The sequence below is a fragment of the Microchirus variegatus genome (genome assembly GCF_963457635.1).
Source record: "Microchirus variegatus genome assembly, chromosome: 16".
NCBI lineage: Eukaryota > Metazoa > Chordata > Actinopteri > Pleuronectiformes > Soleidae > Microchirus > Microchirus variegatus.
The window spans coordinates 6,215,373-6,233,076 of record NC_139817.1 but is presented as its reverse complement, the minus strand read 5'-3'; the positions used below and the strand labels follow the sequence as shown (position 1 = coordinate 6,233,076).

Genomic DNA, 17,704 nt, shown 5'->3' with positions numbered 1-17,704 from the left:
GATTATTTAAACAGGTACGTCTGCTATGTGGCCAACGGTCATACGTGAGTGTCATTGATTTTCACTAAAAATCCAATAACAATGGGCGGAGAGGTGTCGTCATAGTGGCTCAATATCTTCCATTTCTAAATGCCTCCTGTGGGGATTGCTAAAGGTCACTGTGGTCCATCCATCCATCCATCCATTTTTTTTGGTTCAATACTGAGCGTTTTCACAATTGTTGTTGTTCGTTGTCCTTTTTCATGACGCATACCGAAAGCCCCTTTTTTTGCGAGGACGGAGGTGAGATCTGAATCGGATTTGAAACGGCGTGGTTCAAACTGAATTTCGTTTAGATTGCAGCCCAAATCAGATTTGTAAGCATATCCCATCTGCTCGTGTCCATACTGACGTCATCGACTCTGGCCAACGATGGTTTAACGCACCTCCGATTAACTTCACCGTTGTCGTTGTTGGTGTCATTTTAGTTGCGGAAGATACTTTGACAGATTGGGAAGGATCTTTAGAAGCTGCAGATACACTGTTTAAAGGTGCATTATGTAATAAATCTAAAGCAACGGATCGTAAAATCCTCCTAATGTGTCACATAGACTCAGGAATAATGTTCATATAACAAACTGAACTCACCAACAACAACAGTACAGACAAAATATTTGCATTGAAAAAAATCTTTTGCAGACTGCAAATCATGTTCATGTTTTGAAATCATGTTTCGGCATGTGGCGCCACCTACCGCCATCTACCAATCATTGCAGTCAGTAGATTCTCAGCTGCCGAGCGACCACGGGTTGTCAGTTAGGTCAGAAAACGAAAAACCTAAAAGACCTCGGTATTTTGAATTTGAGCGTAGTAACCGTGTTTGGCCACATTCTTACATATGGTGCCTTTAAAACTCAAGTGACACATCTGATTTGAGTAACACTGGTTCAAAATCCCTGCATCCAATATCAGACAGATACTAATCCAGAATACATGGAGACAATCCACACATGTGTTTGAATTAGTTGGAATAACTTCATAAATTCATGTTCTACCGCTTTATCCTCTACACGAGTATCGCGGCGGGTAAACACGGGGTGAAAGGTCACCAGTAACATGGCGGGGGGAAAACACACAGAGCGGAATCACTCTGACATTCACATGGTACAGTCCATTTAGAGCAGTCCTGGTCCCAAGGACCCATCGCCCTGCGTGTTTTTAGATGTTTTTCACGCTCCTTTTCAAGCATAACATCATTCAAATGGTCCAAAGCTCATCAACAAGAACTGCAGAAGCCCGGTAATGAAACATTTATTTGAATCTTGTCCACAGGACCGGGCTCGAAGGAAAAACCCTGGTGTCCAATTACTCCTAATCTGCATGGTATGTTGCACACAGAAAGGCCGTCAGTCATCCAAACCAGCCATATTCTTGCTGTGAGGCAACAAAGTGAGCCACTTCACCAGTGTGTCAGATAGATGTTTATCTGGATTAGCAGATGATGAAGGTTGTGACATTGTGACATAGTGTGGAGTGTGGAAAAAAGCCGCTGTTGCTCCGATTAGCCTCAGATAACATGAGCGTAATGCAAATGTGGATGTATTGTAAGCGGATTCAGGATCTATAGGAACAGCCAAAGATAACCGAGTTTTCAGGAGTGACTTTACTCGCAAGTTAAATCCTTGCGATTTGTTTAATCCACAGTGCAAAGAGGTTTAGCAAAAGGCGGAGGGGGGGGGGGGGGGATTAGCACAGTGTCCCACAAACTGCAAGCCACTCAACCGTCCTATTGTTTATTTTGGACCTCAGTTGAGTGTGCGGACACAAAGAGGAAGAGACTCTCGGTGAACGTGAGAGGAAAACGAACAACCTGCATTTGCCCTTCAAGAAGAAGAAGAAGATTTTAGTGGATCAATAAGCAGCTTTTGTGCGAGTCACATTAGCCCAATTAGTTTTTCAGTTCATTTTCATTAACTTCATTATTCTAAGAGCGAGCACGGGAAAAAAAAAAAAAACACTGACAAACACTCGCGGCCACTTCATTAGGATATTTGATCACAGGGCAGCAGCTCATGAGATTCTATGTTGGTTACGACAAACTGGCTCAGAGGAGTTAGCTTAAATTTACGTAGGGTGCAAATGCCCCGAAATTCAAAATGACCGACTTCCTGTTGAACTGAGACCATGGTTACGGTCGACTTTTTTGTTCATCTTGGTCTATAACATCTCCCCACCAAGTTTCGGGAAATTTGGTTTTTACACAATTTTGCCTCTTTTTTCACCTTAGGGGATAAAGAGTCAAATTACGAGTTTTTATGCACGCAATGACACGTCATTATAATAATAATTATTATGATTACATTTCATCGAAAATTTGGCATAATTCCGACGGCTGCTGCGGCCACGTCCTTTTGAATCTGTGAAACATTCTGATAACTTCGATGGGTCGAGTACAATTTGACGTGTTTTTAGCGTTGCAACGATAAACGCCCGAGGACAAGTTCACTCAGTTACAAAACTTGCAGAACGCCAAGATGGACGCCTGCTGAGTCGGGGTCATTTGTTCGTCAGAATTCCTAATCTCAGAATTCTGGCTGATTGCAGAATTCTGGAACTCTGGCATCGAAGAACTCTGAGATTAAAGTCAGAATTTTGAGATTAAAGTCAGAATTATGAGAGAATGAAAATCTGAATTCTTAATCTCATAATTTAAAAATCTCAATTCTTAATATGAGAGTTCTGACTTTTTTTCCCCTCTCCATCTCACTGACTTTAATCTGAGAATTCTGACTCTAATCTCAGAATTCTGTCTCTTTATATGATTTGAGCTGAAAAGGCTGGAACAGCTACATCCAGTGTGTGTGTGTGTGTGTGTGTGTGTGTGTGTGTGTGTGTGTGTGTGTGTGTGTGTGTGTGTGTGTGTGTGTGCACAGGGAAATCAATCCCCCCTTCAGCAAACAGCACAAACAGTGTCATCACGCTGACAAATCAACAGTAACAAAAATCTACAGAGAGCTGGTGGTGATTAGAGCAAACAACATTCACATCACGGCAGAGAAATCCTAAAATGAGGTTTTTAATCAATGGAGTTGCTGCCATTTCCATGAGCGAACGTGGATCTTCATAAAAAAGCGGGAATTCACGTAAGCGACGAGAACGCTGTGAGAGCAACATTTCCTTCTTACTCAAACCACTCATTCACTCAAGCTTTTTCTTATGTCACAACCACCAGCTCACATCGATCCACGTCCACCATCATCATCATCATCGTGGTCATCACTTCCACCACGTTTATGCTCATGTACACACACACAACTGTTTACCCACGTTTCCAAGCAACTGGTTTGGACCGGTGACTCATGGCGATTTAAAAAGGCGGGACTCAAAACGCGTGATTGCAATCAGATGACGTAACCTCTGCCGTTTCTGCTCAAATAATTGACCATCATTTTTTTTTTTTTACGTCGTTTTGTACGCTGCCGCCTTTGTGGCGTGGTCATGTTGACCGAGTCTTTCAAGGTTGACAAATTGTTTTTTTTGAAACGGTGAAGGACATAAAAAGGTGCATTTCTTTTTGGATAACGTGTTCGAGATAAGTGACTAAAAGTCGCAACTAAATCAAGCAAACATTAGGGATGCACGATATTGGAATTTTTCTCAATAATCCGATTTTTTTTGCCAACTCATGTCACAGCAGATGGACATAATACGTAGGAATATTAATGCCACGTGAAAAAATAATTACATTTCTACTTACGCAAACAAACGACAGCCACTGTTTTGGTCCATAACGTGTGTTGTAAGTTTCCTGCTTTTCAGAGAGATCCACTGGGCAAGGCATGACTAATCGATCACAGGTGAATCACATCAGGGCGGGGCAGCCAATCAGGGCAGGAAGTGAAACTAAAGGAAGCAAGAACAAGAAAATAAAACAGGAAATGAGTGTTCTTTGAAGTGGAAACTTGTCACAATGGTCAAAATGGAAAAGAACAATATCCTTTCTGGTTCGCGAAGGCCACCGTAGTTTCCTGTAATATGTCAACATTTGCAATCTACGAAGGTTTAAATTTCACTACAGATAATTATGATGAGAATTAAATAAGTTTAATTTATTTTTTTCATTTTATATTACATTTTTTAGTATTGATAAAAAACTGCAATAATGGTGCAGAAATCGCAAAATTAGACTTTTCTTTTGTTTTTGTTCATAAAAATTTGCCAATTTTCACAAATTAAATACGATTTTAAACATTTTGAGTACTTTTTGCTAAGGTGTGTTTATATAGTTGGTGAATATATATATATATATATATTTTTTTTTTTTCATCAGATTGTCTTTCATTGTGCTGAAAAAAAAGGATATAATACACACTATATTAGCCTCTGTATATACTGTACTTTCCTGGTGTTTTTGATCAATATCCGACCGATACAACGCCTAAGTATCATATCAAGCTTCCCTGAAAGACAAACTCTGCCCCCTCTCGTCCACAGGTGGGCAAGGTGCGGAAGACGGCGGCGCGCAGGAGAGAGTACCACATCCTGTTCATGGTGCTGACCACGGCGCTCTGCTACCTGCTCTGCTGGATGCCGTACGGCGTCGTGGCCATGATGGCGACGTTCGGGCCGCCAGACATCATCAGCCCCGTGGCCAGCGTGGTGCCGTCGCTGCTGGCCAAGAGCAGCACCGTCATCAACCCCATCATTTATATACTCATGAATAAACAGGTGAGTCATATACGTATATATACACATACATATGTATATATGTGTGTATATTTACATATATGTGTGTATATATGTACATATAATGTGTATATATGTGTTTATATATGTATATAAAAATATGTTTATATATATATAAATACATACATTATACATATATGTATTTAAATATGTTTATATATATATATATATACATATGTGTTTATATATATAAATATATAAACACATATATGTATTTATATATATGTTTTTATATATGTATATATATTTTAATATATAAACACATATATGTATGTATATGTGTTTATATATATATGTTTGTATATATGTATATATATAAACACATCAACATATATGTACATATATATGTGTTTATATATATGTATATATAAAAATATGTATACATATATATATAAATGTATATATACAAATATGTTTATATGTATATAAATATAGAAACACAAATACATATATGTATTTATGTATGCGTTTGTATATATATATATATTGTATATATTTATATACATATATGTACATATACACACATATATACATATATGTTCTTATATATACATATATACATGCATATATTTATACACATATATACATACATACATACATATACACATACATATATACAAATATACACACATATACATACACACATATACATATATATATATATATATATATATATAAATAAAAGGAAATCACGGAGAGATTGACATGAGCAACAACTTTATTTACACGGTAAAAAAAAGACAAAATACAACAGCTGAAATCATACAAATGGTTTTCTTTTCTTCTTTTTTAAAAATATTAATTCAAGTGTAGGAAGAAGAAGAGAATTCACTGACAAATCAAAAGTCAAGAAGATACACCCTAAGGCTGTTTGAGAGTGAAACACAACCTTCACTCTTCACTAAGTATGTTCAGATGCGGATGCGTCTTCTTCGTCTTCTTCGGCCATTTTCAGGATCGCTGCACTGCGGCTGCAGCGGGACAGAAAAAATTGTAAATAAAATCAAATAAACCATCGGAAAACAATCATTCAGAGGCAGTGTGCGATGCAGCGGTTCTCACAATATCGAATAAAAACAACACATTGAAAGAAAAAAAAAGTGTGTAGAGCAGAGCGACAGAGGCAAAAAAAAAAAAAAAAAAACAACAATAAAAATGTAATACAGTGTCTCCGAAACACGTTATCTGGCCTCACTGCTTCACCACTGGTCACAACAACGTCCTGAATTAAATACTGGCAATAAAACGGTTGCATCGGACAGGATTTAAACCGGGAGATGAGACGCGTCCAAGACTTCCAAGACTTAATTAAAAAGGAATTTGGCGCCACTATCGGAGGCAAAGACACCGCGGGGATTCACGCCTTACTCGGGGGTTGTCCGCCAAGAATCCGATTCCCCCTTCTCCACCCGCACACAAGCATGCATTGAAATCCTTAATAACACCATTTAATGAAAAAAAAAAAAAAAAAAAGTTAGGATACAATCTCCTTCCGACAACATGGAAGCATGGCGATGGTCGGCACAGTCACAGACAGTGTCAGTTAGCCCTGATCTCCACGTGCATGCTCTTCTGTGTCGGGGGGGGAGGGGAAAAACCATTATTCGAGGGGGGTTTTCTGCACCTTCAGTGTGTTACAATCACAAGCACTAAACACATTTAATTATTACTATTATTATTATGTCAAAACCTGAAAAATGACTCCTTGAACTTTCTTCCTCCTTTTCCTCCTTCTTGCTCACAAAAGCCTAATCTGATAAACTTGAAACTGGGGCTGGATATCAAAAAAAACAAAAAAAAAACGACACATAGCGAGTGTCGGAAAGTGTCGCTGCAGCGTTTTAACGCGGTTTTTACGACTTTAAAAGACGGATAAAATCATCACAGCTTCTAAAACGGTGTCAAATGTTTGTGTTTTCCATGTCTTTTCCCCCATGTCTATTTTTAAAGATAAAGCATGAAACGCGCCCGACACCCAGAGGTGTCAAACTTGCGGCCCGCGGCCCACACGTGGCCCTCCAATTGATTCAATTTGGCCCTGCCATATCAAGTAATGAAAGAATGAAAAATACTTTTATTGCCCCTTTTTCTAAAGGATCGTATTGGGGCTTCCAATTATGGGCCCCAAGCGGGGTTTGTCCATGGTTTCCATGGCGACACCACCTGTGTTTGCCCACTTGGAGCCTTAGTACCCACTTAAGTAGCCTGGGAAGTGTACTAAAGTGGGCAAATCATGCAGGTCCCACATGGTTCCATATGCAACATGGGCCCCAAAGCAATAGAAAAACCCACTTGGAACCCAAATTGTCAGCCTGAATTATAAACCTTATAAGGCCCAGATTAGGTCATCTGAGTTTGAGAACCATGCTCTAATCTGTAAATATGGGCACACACACGTCAGGCCTAATTAACGCCTTAATAATAATAATAATAATAATATACACATGTATATACAGTATACGTACAGAAGTACAGCATATACTGCGTGTCATGTTGTACTTCTGTACTGCAACAACTGCATCAAGTCGTGGAAGATGCTGCGTTTGATCCGTTTTCTTGGCGATACTCGAAATTTTGGTCAGGATTTTTTTTTTTTTTTTTTTTTTTACATCAATGTGATGAAGTACTTTTGCCACACGTGTAGTAATTCACTGAATTAGTCGTTACCATCTATGGGATTATTTCTATTATTTCACTATCAAAGGACCAAAAAAAAACGAAATTTCATCATGAATTACAGTTATGTCCGTTTTTTTTAATATAAAATAACACGACAGGATTTAAAGTACTTTTTAGTATTTAAAAACTTGGCGACAAATGTTTCTGTCCTTGGATCAGGTTTGGCCACAGTTCTGACACTTTTTGACTTTTTTTTGGATGATACCAACCCCAGAATCGCCTACTGTACGATAAACCATCCTCTTCCATTATTCATAAGACAATTCACAGTAACGTTTCTGTCCGCGAACACCGTTTTTTTCACATCTTATATCAAAAACCACAAACCAATGGCACGAGCACATTTTGCAAAACAGCACAGCGAGTAGTAAAAAAATCCTCCGATTTAGGGCCGAGATTTTCCACCGCCTGACCGTCTAACTCGCTGTAAACATAAATAAACGACATTAGCGAGCTTCGCGATTGTCTCCGCTCGGCTACAAACCAACATTAGAGGATTGCGGGGGAAAATAATAGGAGACAATTACAGTTGTAGGAAATGAGCTTCATTCGCGCTGTTTTCCATGACGGAAAGGAATAATCCTGCACCCGGAGACCGCGCTGCAGTGATCGAGCTCCTTGTGGCCACACAGTGGTGAAATTACATTCAATAAAGAGTGAGCAGACAATGGGGGGAGGGGGGAGGGGGGGGGGGGGAAACAGGGGCCAGAGCTGAGAATCCCCCCCCCGGCACGCAACAGATCGAGTCAAACTGTTACCGGGCGACTGCTGTCCCATAACCTAACCCTAAACCTAACCCTAACCCTAACCCTAACCCGCCACAGTGTGTCCAAAACAGTCACGAGGCGATCCCAGCAGTAGGCACAGGAATACGGCTTCTCTGAGCACCATTTTGGCCCCGTTTGCTTTTACGCTCAGTTAAAAAAAAAAGAAAGGAAAGTCTACACTCGGACGATTGACGATTCGCAGGAGAGCTGTCGTGATATCAGTAGTGTGGAATTAACCCCTTCGACACAAGTTTTACATGCCTTTGGACCAGCAGGAAAGGGGGGGGGGGGGGTAAAATAAACTAGAAATCACAAATATCCACTGTGACAAACAGTGGCATTTCCTTTTCGTGGAGAAACCCACTCCGTACTATTTAAAAACACACATTGTACGACCGTCGAAAAAACACACCCAGTTATTGAAAAACTCACATGTCTATCTAGAAACACGGATCTGTTGCTACCCTAGTTAGCTCCACAGCTAACGTGGCTCAGCTAAAGCAGAGAGAAACGTTTTTTTGTTTTTTCTTGTTTTTTTTTGTTTTTTTTCATCCAATGTCGACTGAGACTTTTTTCCTGGAAGTCTCCGGTCCGGTTAAACCGTCTTGATGAAGACGAGTTCCTACAGCAAAGCCTCCGCACTGATCCTTCCCTTGAGGAGTATATGGCTTATGTTCTTCATGGGTCTGATCTGGATCTTGTTATTTTCAGCCTTCTTTCGTCTCCAGCGGCTTTTATTGCACCTCTCCCTTTTTCGTCAGCCGGCGGCGAGGCGGGGCGGGGGGAGGAAAAAAGCCCAGTGTTGTTTTTTTTGCGGATGTAGAACGTGAACACAGTCGTATTTCAGATGTCACAGTTGACGGTGCTGAAGCCCGGGAGGGTGACGCGGCCCTTCCTCCTCAGGTCGCTCTCGGGGCCCGTGTTGACCCGCTGGATCAGGTTCTTCTCGTAAAGGAGAGGGTGGTAGGCGCCCAGGGTGCACGCGGCGTCGTAGTAGCGCTCGTGGTAGTGGCACAGGTCCGTCTGCCTCATGGAGGGAATGTACTCGTAGACGTGGACTTGCTCGCAGAGCGCCATCATCAGGAGGATGCCTGCAAGAAAGGGAGATAGTTAATAGTCTGTGTTTACAGCAAGACGAAGACTTTCGAGTTGACTTTCAACTGGAAGGTTGTGGGTTCAATTCCTGACCCTTGCTATTCTATTTATGTGTCCTTGAGCAAGACACTTAAAGGCGCCATATGTAAGAATGTGGCCAAAAACAGTTACTACGCTCAAATTCAAAATACATTGCGGCTCAGACGTAAGTGGCAACCCGTGATTGCTCGGCAGCTGAGACTCTACCGACTGCAATGATTGGTAGATGGCGGTAGGTGGCGCCACATGCCAAAACATGATTTCAAAACTATATATATAACGTCTATATAAATACTGACATAATGATTTTATTTGGTGGTAACGAGTATCAACGATAGAGGAAAATGTATTGGCGTGAACTGGCAAACCCTGAGTTTGCTCGGCAGCTGAGACTCTACCAACTGCAAGGATTGGTAGATGGCGGTAGGTGGCGCCACATGCCAAAACATGATTTCAAAACTATATATAACGTCTATATAAATGCTGACATAATGATTTTATTTGGTAGTAACGAGTATCAACGATAGAGGAAAATGTATTGGAGTGAACTGGCAACCCGTGATTGCTCGGCAGCTGAGACTCTACCGACTGCAATGATTGGTAGATGGCGGTAGGTGGCGCCACACGTGACAAAACATGATTTCAAAACTCTATGTTTTTGAAGTGGGGAAAGTAAGAGTTGCTAAAAACTACAAACAACGACGTTACTTTACTTTAGCTACAGCTACATGAATGCTGTACTTAAGTACAGTAATAACGTATTTGTACTTTGTTGCATTACAACCCTGAGTAAAGGTTCTGTTCTCAGTCAAGCCTTAACGTTTTTTTTAACCGTTCCAAACCGTACTACACTGTACCAAACTGAACTGTGTACTCAATGCTAACAATGCTATATTGGATTTCTGCTAAAGGGAAATAATTGCACCTAAATCGTACACTTAATGGATCGCAGAGAGACACAGAATGGAGACAGTAGACAGCCTGATAGAGTTGCTGTAGACCACATAGCTGGTTGAGGCGTCAGGTAATCAATTCCCCGATGCTGTGCCCAGACAAGAACAGAAGTCTTAATTACACCGCGTAGTTCACCGTGCATGAAAATCTACTCCAATTGTGCCGACCGGCCTTCCAGAGAGAGACAGACCGGAGGCAAAGAGTCTGCGCAGAGTTCGATTAGGCAGAAGGAATCTTCCCTTAGTGCACTTTCATGTCCTCAGAGTCAACAGGTAGTGAAGCTTTAAGAGGAGAGAATGGTCCTTCTGATGGCTCGTTGCACCGGCAGAGAAGAGGAAGTGGCCTTTCACACTCGCAGGTCATTAAACACATTACGTTGAGAGGTCTGAAAGCTCTGGGAAATACACACAGTCACCGCTGTACAAGTCGGCGTTTCCTGAGAGAATGACAACGAGGCGCCGCGTGGAATAGAAGGCCTCGAAATTCACTTTTTTTTTTCTTTCTTTTTCCTCATTTTTTAATCGTTTTATTTAAAGGCGCCATATGTAAGAATGTGGCCAAAAACAGTAACTACATTCAAATTCAAAATACCGAGGTCTTTTAGGTTTCGTTTTCTGACATAACTGGCAACCCATGGTTGCTCGGCAGCTGAGACTCTCCTGACTGCAATGACTGGTAGACGGCAGTAGGTGGCGCCACATGATTTCATAACATAAACATGATTTGCAGTCTGCAAAAATTTTTTTTTTTAATGCTAATATTTTGTCTGTACTGTTGTTGTTGGTGAGTTCAGTTTGTTATATGAACATTATTCCTCTCTGTGACATATTAGGAGGATTTTATGGCCAGTTGCTTTAGATTTATTACATAGTGCACCTTTAATTTAACATGTTTCTATCATCTTTGATGACATAAGTGGTGATTTAATGACTTAATATGACACATTTCTTGTAGAATTGAATTTATGTTGTAAAGGCAAAGTAAACAAGAGCCAGGATTTCACAGATTTAAACTTAAACTCCCCCCAGAATTTGGTTAATATTTCAAAATTTGATGACATTAATATTTTTAGTGATTTAATATTTCAGTCAAAATAAACTAGGTTAACGCGTGACGCGTTTCCATGACGACTGAGCGGAAAAAGTGCCGCGACACCCAGGAATCCAGGCACCGTTTACCAGTTAGCTCCCCGTTTGCTGCATTAGCTCCTTTAGCGCCGGTTAGCACGCCTACAGTCTACCTGGAGCGGTCTGTTTATGCAACGAAAAGAGCAGCGCTACAAATAATAACCAGCGGACCTTAAGTTTACAATGACGTAAACATGGTGCGTTAACGCCTTTAACCGCCGCTAACACGCTAAAGCGCTAAAGCGCCCAGCATTAAAATAAACCAAAAAAAACCCCCAACAACAGCATTTTAAATTTGCGCATAAAACAAAATGAATGGAAAAAAATAGAAATAAAAATGTTTTTATGCTTGAGAAACTTTAACATTTTCTCCACACCTTCATTTCCAGTAGATTCAGACTCGTTTTGAAATGATTCTGAAGGAAAAAAGTGGTCAAACTCCTGGATCCTTTTCGTTCGTATTTCATACACATTTGACGGCGTAAACATGAACGATCATCGGGGGGGAATAAAGACGAACAGAAGCATGAAGAGTTGAAAGGAAGGCGACTGAATGTGTGTCGGGAGCGTTTTAATCTCTCTCGGTTTGCAGAGCGTATATAAAGCGATGCCGTGCAGGATCCGCTGAGGCGGCAAAACTCGCCGTTCTTCATATATTATGTATTCAGGTCTGTTATTTTTTTTCTTTTTCTTGCCTTATCTAAAAAAAAGAAAGAGAACATGCATGTTCCGTTCTTTATACGGCGCTGAACTGAACTTCACATTTGCACTTATTATCACATTTGTACTTGAGAAGTGCTTAGTCGGGAGCTGCGGCCGTCGAGTTTCCTGATAAATACCTTTGTCGAAGCACAAGCGGCGCGCACACACACACACACACACACGTGTGCTGAAAGAGGCCGTTATATTTAAATCACTGCAGGGAAGAAAATGAGCTTATTCTTCAACGCCCCGACCGCTCCAGTGGAGCTGCACGGGCGGCATTGGTTAGCTTCTATGCGTATAATTGTAGAGGTTAATAGATGTCTATGTCTAATATTTAAAGCTACGCTATCTGTACTTAACTTTGTAATTTGTGGTTTTTAGCAACTCTTGCTTTTCCACTCCGCTACATTTCCTCTAACTGTCTTTGTTACTAGCAAATAACTAGTTTTTAACTGGTGCCGGGCGCGTTAGCGTCGGTTAACGGCGCCGTGTTTGTTTGTTTGTTAAAACGAGTCTCTAAAGTAACGCTAAACTAAAACAGAGGTACACATACGCAGTACGCAGGTACGCTAGTTATTTGTAGCGCTGCTCTTTTTCGTTTAATAAACAGACCGCTCCAGTTTGACTGTAGGCACGCTAACGGCGCTAAAAGAGCTAATGCAGATAGCCAACTGGTAAACGGTGCCTGGACTCCGGTGTCGCGGCACGTAAACACGACGTCACGCGCGTCTTTTTCCGTTCAGTCGTCATGGAAACGCGTCGTGCGTTAACTTAGTGCCCAGCACCAGATTTAACGTAAACGAGGGAATATTTAAAGCTAAGCTATCTGTACTTAACATTGTAATTTGTAGTTTTTAGCAACTCTTGCTTTTCCAACTCCGCTACATTTTCCCTTTTACCGTCTTTGTTACTCGCTACTACCAAATAAAATCATTATATCTGTATTTATATAGAAGTGGGGCTAAGTGCCTTGCTCAAGGACACTCAAGTACAAAATTCACTTATCTGTGCTTTACTTTGTTAATTGTAGCTTTTAGCAACTCCTGCTTTTCCACTCCATTACATTTCCCTCTAACTATCTTTGTTACTTGTCACTGCCAAATAAATTCAGAAGAAGAAGAGTTGGCATTATGGTCCGTATTTATACAGACGTGGGGTTAAGTGTCTTGCTCAAGGGCACATTCATTTATTTATTACTTTACTGATTTAAAAAAGTGTCTTCAACGTCTACCAAAGTCATTTTCTGGTAAGATATTCTTAGGTGCTAATTCTTGATTCTCCCGTCTCTTATCGCAGTTCTACAAATGTTTCCTGACCCTCTTCCACTGCCCCCACTGGTCATCGGAGTACGCCAACACCTCGCTCGCTTCCAAGACGACGGTGATCCAGCTGAACCGCCGGGTCTGCAGCAACACGGTGGCGTGCACCGCCCAGATCTCCACCACCGTCAACCAGTGCAGCAGCACGCCGGGCACCAAGAGAACAACGCCCCCGGTGGCCAAAACCTGAAGGCGCGCGGGGGGGGGGGGGGGGGGGGGGGGGGAGCGAACGAATAAACCCGATAACAATGTGAACTAGAGTGAAATGTGGACTCCGGACCGTAAATTATTGAGTGTGAGCTTGTGTTGTGTTGTACGGACTCTTCTCGTGATCCACGCTGAGTTTTTCAAACATGACACATCATCTGTTATTCTTATCCTTATTATTTCCAATCCATTTTTCCTCTGCAGAGCCAAAACCCTTTTTTCCGTCAAATCCTCCGTCGGCTCGGTTGTGTTGCTGTAAATGCCAGAGGTGCTCAGTGGTAGATTAGCGCTGCGAGACGGTGTTTAAGTGGATCGATGTGCGCGTCGTTTGACTTTTGTCTTTTCTTCCCCTTGCTCTGTAAATACCCCGGTGCATATTATGGTCTGCATGTGACCTTCCATTCGGTTCCTTTCCTTTGTGTGCCTTACATTTTCTTGTCTTTTGATATTAGAATTTTGCGTTAGCATGTTTTTTTTTGTTGTTGTTGTTGTTGTTGTCGTCGTTGTGTTTGGTGCCTGCTGTTTCCAGATGTTTCCCGATTACCCACAAGCCACCTGTCATCCCCTCATCATGCAATAAAGGTCCTTGAAAAACATGGGTCCGCTGTGTGTGTTCTTGCGTGTGTATCTTTGTGAGGACATTTTGTCCTGTTAGACTTTAAAATGGATTTTGGAGGAGACTTGTTTTAATAGTTAAAGGCGCCATATGTAAGAATGTGGCCAAAAACGGTTACTACATTCAAATTCAAAATACCGAGGTCTCTTACGTTTTTAGTTTTCTGACGTAACTGGCAACCCGTGGTTGCTCGGCAGCTGAGACTCTACTGACTGCGATGATTGGTAGACGGCGGTAGGTGGCGCCACATGCCAAAACATGATTTGCAGTCTGCAAATTTTTTTTTTTTTAATGCAAATATTTTGTCTGTACTGTTGTTGTTGGTGAGTTCAGTTTGTTATATGAACATTATTCCTGAGTCTCTGTGACATATTAGGAGGATTTTATGGCCAGTTGCTTTAGATTTATTACATAACGCACCTAGGACTAGGACTCCAAAATGACCAGTTGACCAGACTAGATGCTCATTAGCCCCCAGGTCATTTGAGTTTGACCCCCCCCCCTTTGATGTAAATGCTCAATTTAAAGAGAGAAAAGCTTGAATCCCTTTCCATGACGTCAGGTTCCTGCGCTCTGTCATTGTCGCTGTAATGATTGCATTTCATCAGAGAGACAGACAGCCACCATTTAACGTGTCCACACGTCAGCCCATAACGGAGGGAGCGACTGATACTCGCTGCTGCTGCTGCCTCTTCATTTCCTGCAGAATATGAATACGCTCGCGTTCAAAAGACTGTGGCATTTTTCCCAATTCCATCCGAGTTACAGCGTCGAGAAACTAATCTCAGGGTTTTTGACATTCAGGAGGGAACCCGACGCGCGGCTGGGGATTGGGGGTTTCAAAATTAATTTATACGTACACACATTGTGTAATCGGAAATTAATGGACGGCACTCGAAGCAGAACAGAAACGTAACGAGATTACGCGAGAAAGGGCTGCTGCGGGGAACACGTTGACATTTGAATTAAATCGATAAGGACGCGGGCGATATGACGTCTGGCCATTATTGTTATAATTTAAGGCTTTAAACGTTTGCTTTCCCTTACAGCGGCTAATCAATTATTCCAGAGAGCGTAACTGTGTCACAGAACTTTAACGACAAAGTCCAATGCCGAACTGTAGATCAGTGAAAAAGACTTAAAAATCCATGAAAACTTGCGTTAATGTCCAGCATTTAGCAAAGGAAATGTCTTAAATCTCAATATTTTACACAGGAGTCTGGTGGCTTTTTAAAATAACTGATTCTATTGATGCAGTTACACCGAAAACAACTGCTTTACAAGTCACTTGTTTGTGTGTCGGCGTAAAAAACGACGTCACGGCAGTTTCATGCAGCCGTGCTGCGATGACTCCGCCCACTTAGCTGTTAGCTGTGCCGGTTCGAAGCTTTTTTTCCCCCCAAGATTTCTGATCGTTTCAGCTTCTTAAATGTGAACGTTTTTCTTAATTTCTTCGCTCCACATAACAAAGGAATAATCCTCCAGGTTTGACAAACACTGATATATCATTTTCTGACATTGTAATTGCAGCATCTATCTATTTTACTGACATTTCATTGTTTACGGAAAGATATCGCTGTGTAAATGCATGACATTTTTATTCAATCTAATCCCTGTTCTTAAAAAAACACCCATAAAACTATAAAAAAAAAGGCTACTGTAGATACTACGTGTACTACAATGCTACGTGATACCACAACACTGCTGCCACTTTGAAGGTGAGCAGGGCAGAATGTGGCACATTCATGCAGAGCATGTTGATGTGCGAGTTATGAGACGTGGAGCTCCAGTCACATCAATAAGATTACGCCCAGGCTCGGTCAGATATGCTGAGATTAAGTGGTGTCAATTTCGGGGGGGTGACTGCGTTAGCTTAGATCGCCTGTAGCCTGTAGCGCGAGCGGGAGACGCGCACGTGTCCGTCTTCTGCGTTTGTCCGTGTAAAATCATTCAGAGCGGATATTACACATTTGACCCGTTAGCCCTTAAAATAGCTTTTTGAGGGGTTTAATAGTTAAAGGCGCCATATGTAAGAATGTGGCCAAAAACGGTTACTACATTCAAATTCAAAATACCGAGGTCTTTTAGGTTTCGTTTTCTGACGTAACTGGCAACCCGTGGTTGCTTGGTAGCTGAGACTCTACTGAACTGCAATGATTGGTAGGCGGCGGTAGGTGGCGCCACATGCCAAAACATGATTTCAAAACATAAACATGATTTGCAGTCTGCAAAATATATTTTTTTAATGCAAATATTTTGGCTGTACTGTTGTTGTTGGTGAGTTCAGTTTGTTATATGAACATTATTCCTGAGTCTCTGTGACATATTAGGAGGATTTTATGGCCAGTTGCTTTAGATTTATTACATAATGCACCTTTAAGGTAAGGGGCTAGGACTCCATTATGACCAAAACCTGGTCTTAATGAGGCAGAACCTCGTTTTAAGTGTAGGGCTAAGATTTTAATTGAGGTTAGGTTAAGGTTAGGGTTGGGTTAGGCTTAAGGTTAAGTGGTGTCAATTCGGGCGGTGTCTGCGTTAGCTTAGATCGCCTGTAGCGTGAGAGGGAGACATCGTCTGCGTCGATCAGAGCGGATATTACACATTTGACATCGGTCACAAAAATCACGGTTTCGTCTGCGAAACCGTTGAATTAGTGCGATGGCGATACAAATCACAACTGGAAAAGCAAATGTACGACTCCATCTTTTCGATAATTCTGCCAAAAGGACGACAGAGAGAAAGAAAAGAGCGATTCCCGATAAGGAGAGAACGTGTCGTGATATGAAGCCGTTGCAGCAACTGTCCGCCTCTTCAAAAAGGCCATAATTGGACGTTTTCGCGTTACGGGGAAACTGAAACGTCTTCAAATCAAAGTTGATATTGACACAACGCCGCCCCCTTTTTCTGCCTCCGCCGCCCTCCTCTGTCGGTATGCGCCGCTTTAAAAGTGCTTTAAAAAAAATAAATAAATAAAAAAACTCGTCCCGTATGCCGATAACGTCACCGTGTGTACTGAAGATAAAAAAAATGTCATCACGTCTTCACAGCATGTATGTGTTTGTGTATCTGCTCCAGGAGCAGGAAAGGAATAGATAAGACTCCAGAGAGGAAAGTGCACATGCACACACACCGCCTCTATTTATGCATGTAGGATACTATATGTGTGTGTGTGTGTGTGTGTGTGTACCGACCTATGAAGCCAGATGAGGGAGGATTGGGCTGGATGTTCTCCTGAGTGTTGCCCTGAATCACATCCCAGAGTTGCCACACGTAGCTGGGGTGGAGGATGTAGAACGCCTGGTGGGGGTGGAGCTTGCGGTGCTCCACGTACGGACCGAACAGGTTGTAGTCGGGACTGTCGTACCACTGTGGAGACGAAGACAGGGAGAGGACGAGTGAAGAACAACGAAAGCTTTTCAAACGTCCCTGTTATAATAACCGTTTTTTTCCCCCTCCACGTGTCATTAACTT

The 17,704-nt window shown here is 41.7% G+C and overlaps 2 protein-coding genes across 2 annotated transcripts in view; one reads left to right on the top strand and one right to left on the bottom strand.

Annotated features, from left to right (window-relative positions):
• tmtops2b (teleost multiple tissue opsin 2b) overlaps nucleotides 1–13,600 on the top strand; it is a gene marked incomplete at both ends in the record, with an annotated part of 26,526 nt that extends 12,926 nt beyond the window's left edge. Inside the window, 2 exons of the mRNA XM_083903035.1 lie at nucleotides 4,474–4,707; nucleotides 13,388–13,600. Coding sequence (XP_083759161.1) covers nucleotides 4,474–4,707; nucleotides 13,388–13,600 — 447 coding nt within the window. The remainder of the gene's footprint in view (nucleotides 1–4,473; nucleotides 4,708–13,387) is intronic.
• st6gal2a (ST6 beta-galactosamide alpha-2,6-sialyltranferase 2a) overlaps nucleotides 9,015–17,704 on the bottom strand; it is a gene marked incomplete at both ends in the record, with an annotated part of 27,760 nt that continues 19,070 nt past the window's right edge. Inside the window, 2 exons of the mRNA XM_083903032.1 lie at nucleotides 9,015–9,262; nucleotides 17,425–17,599. Coding sequence (XP_083759158.1) covers nucleotides 9,015–9,262; nucleotides 17,425–17,599 — 423 coding nt within the window. The remainder of the gene's footprint in view (nucleotides 9,263–17,424; nucleotides 17,600–17,704) is intronic.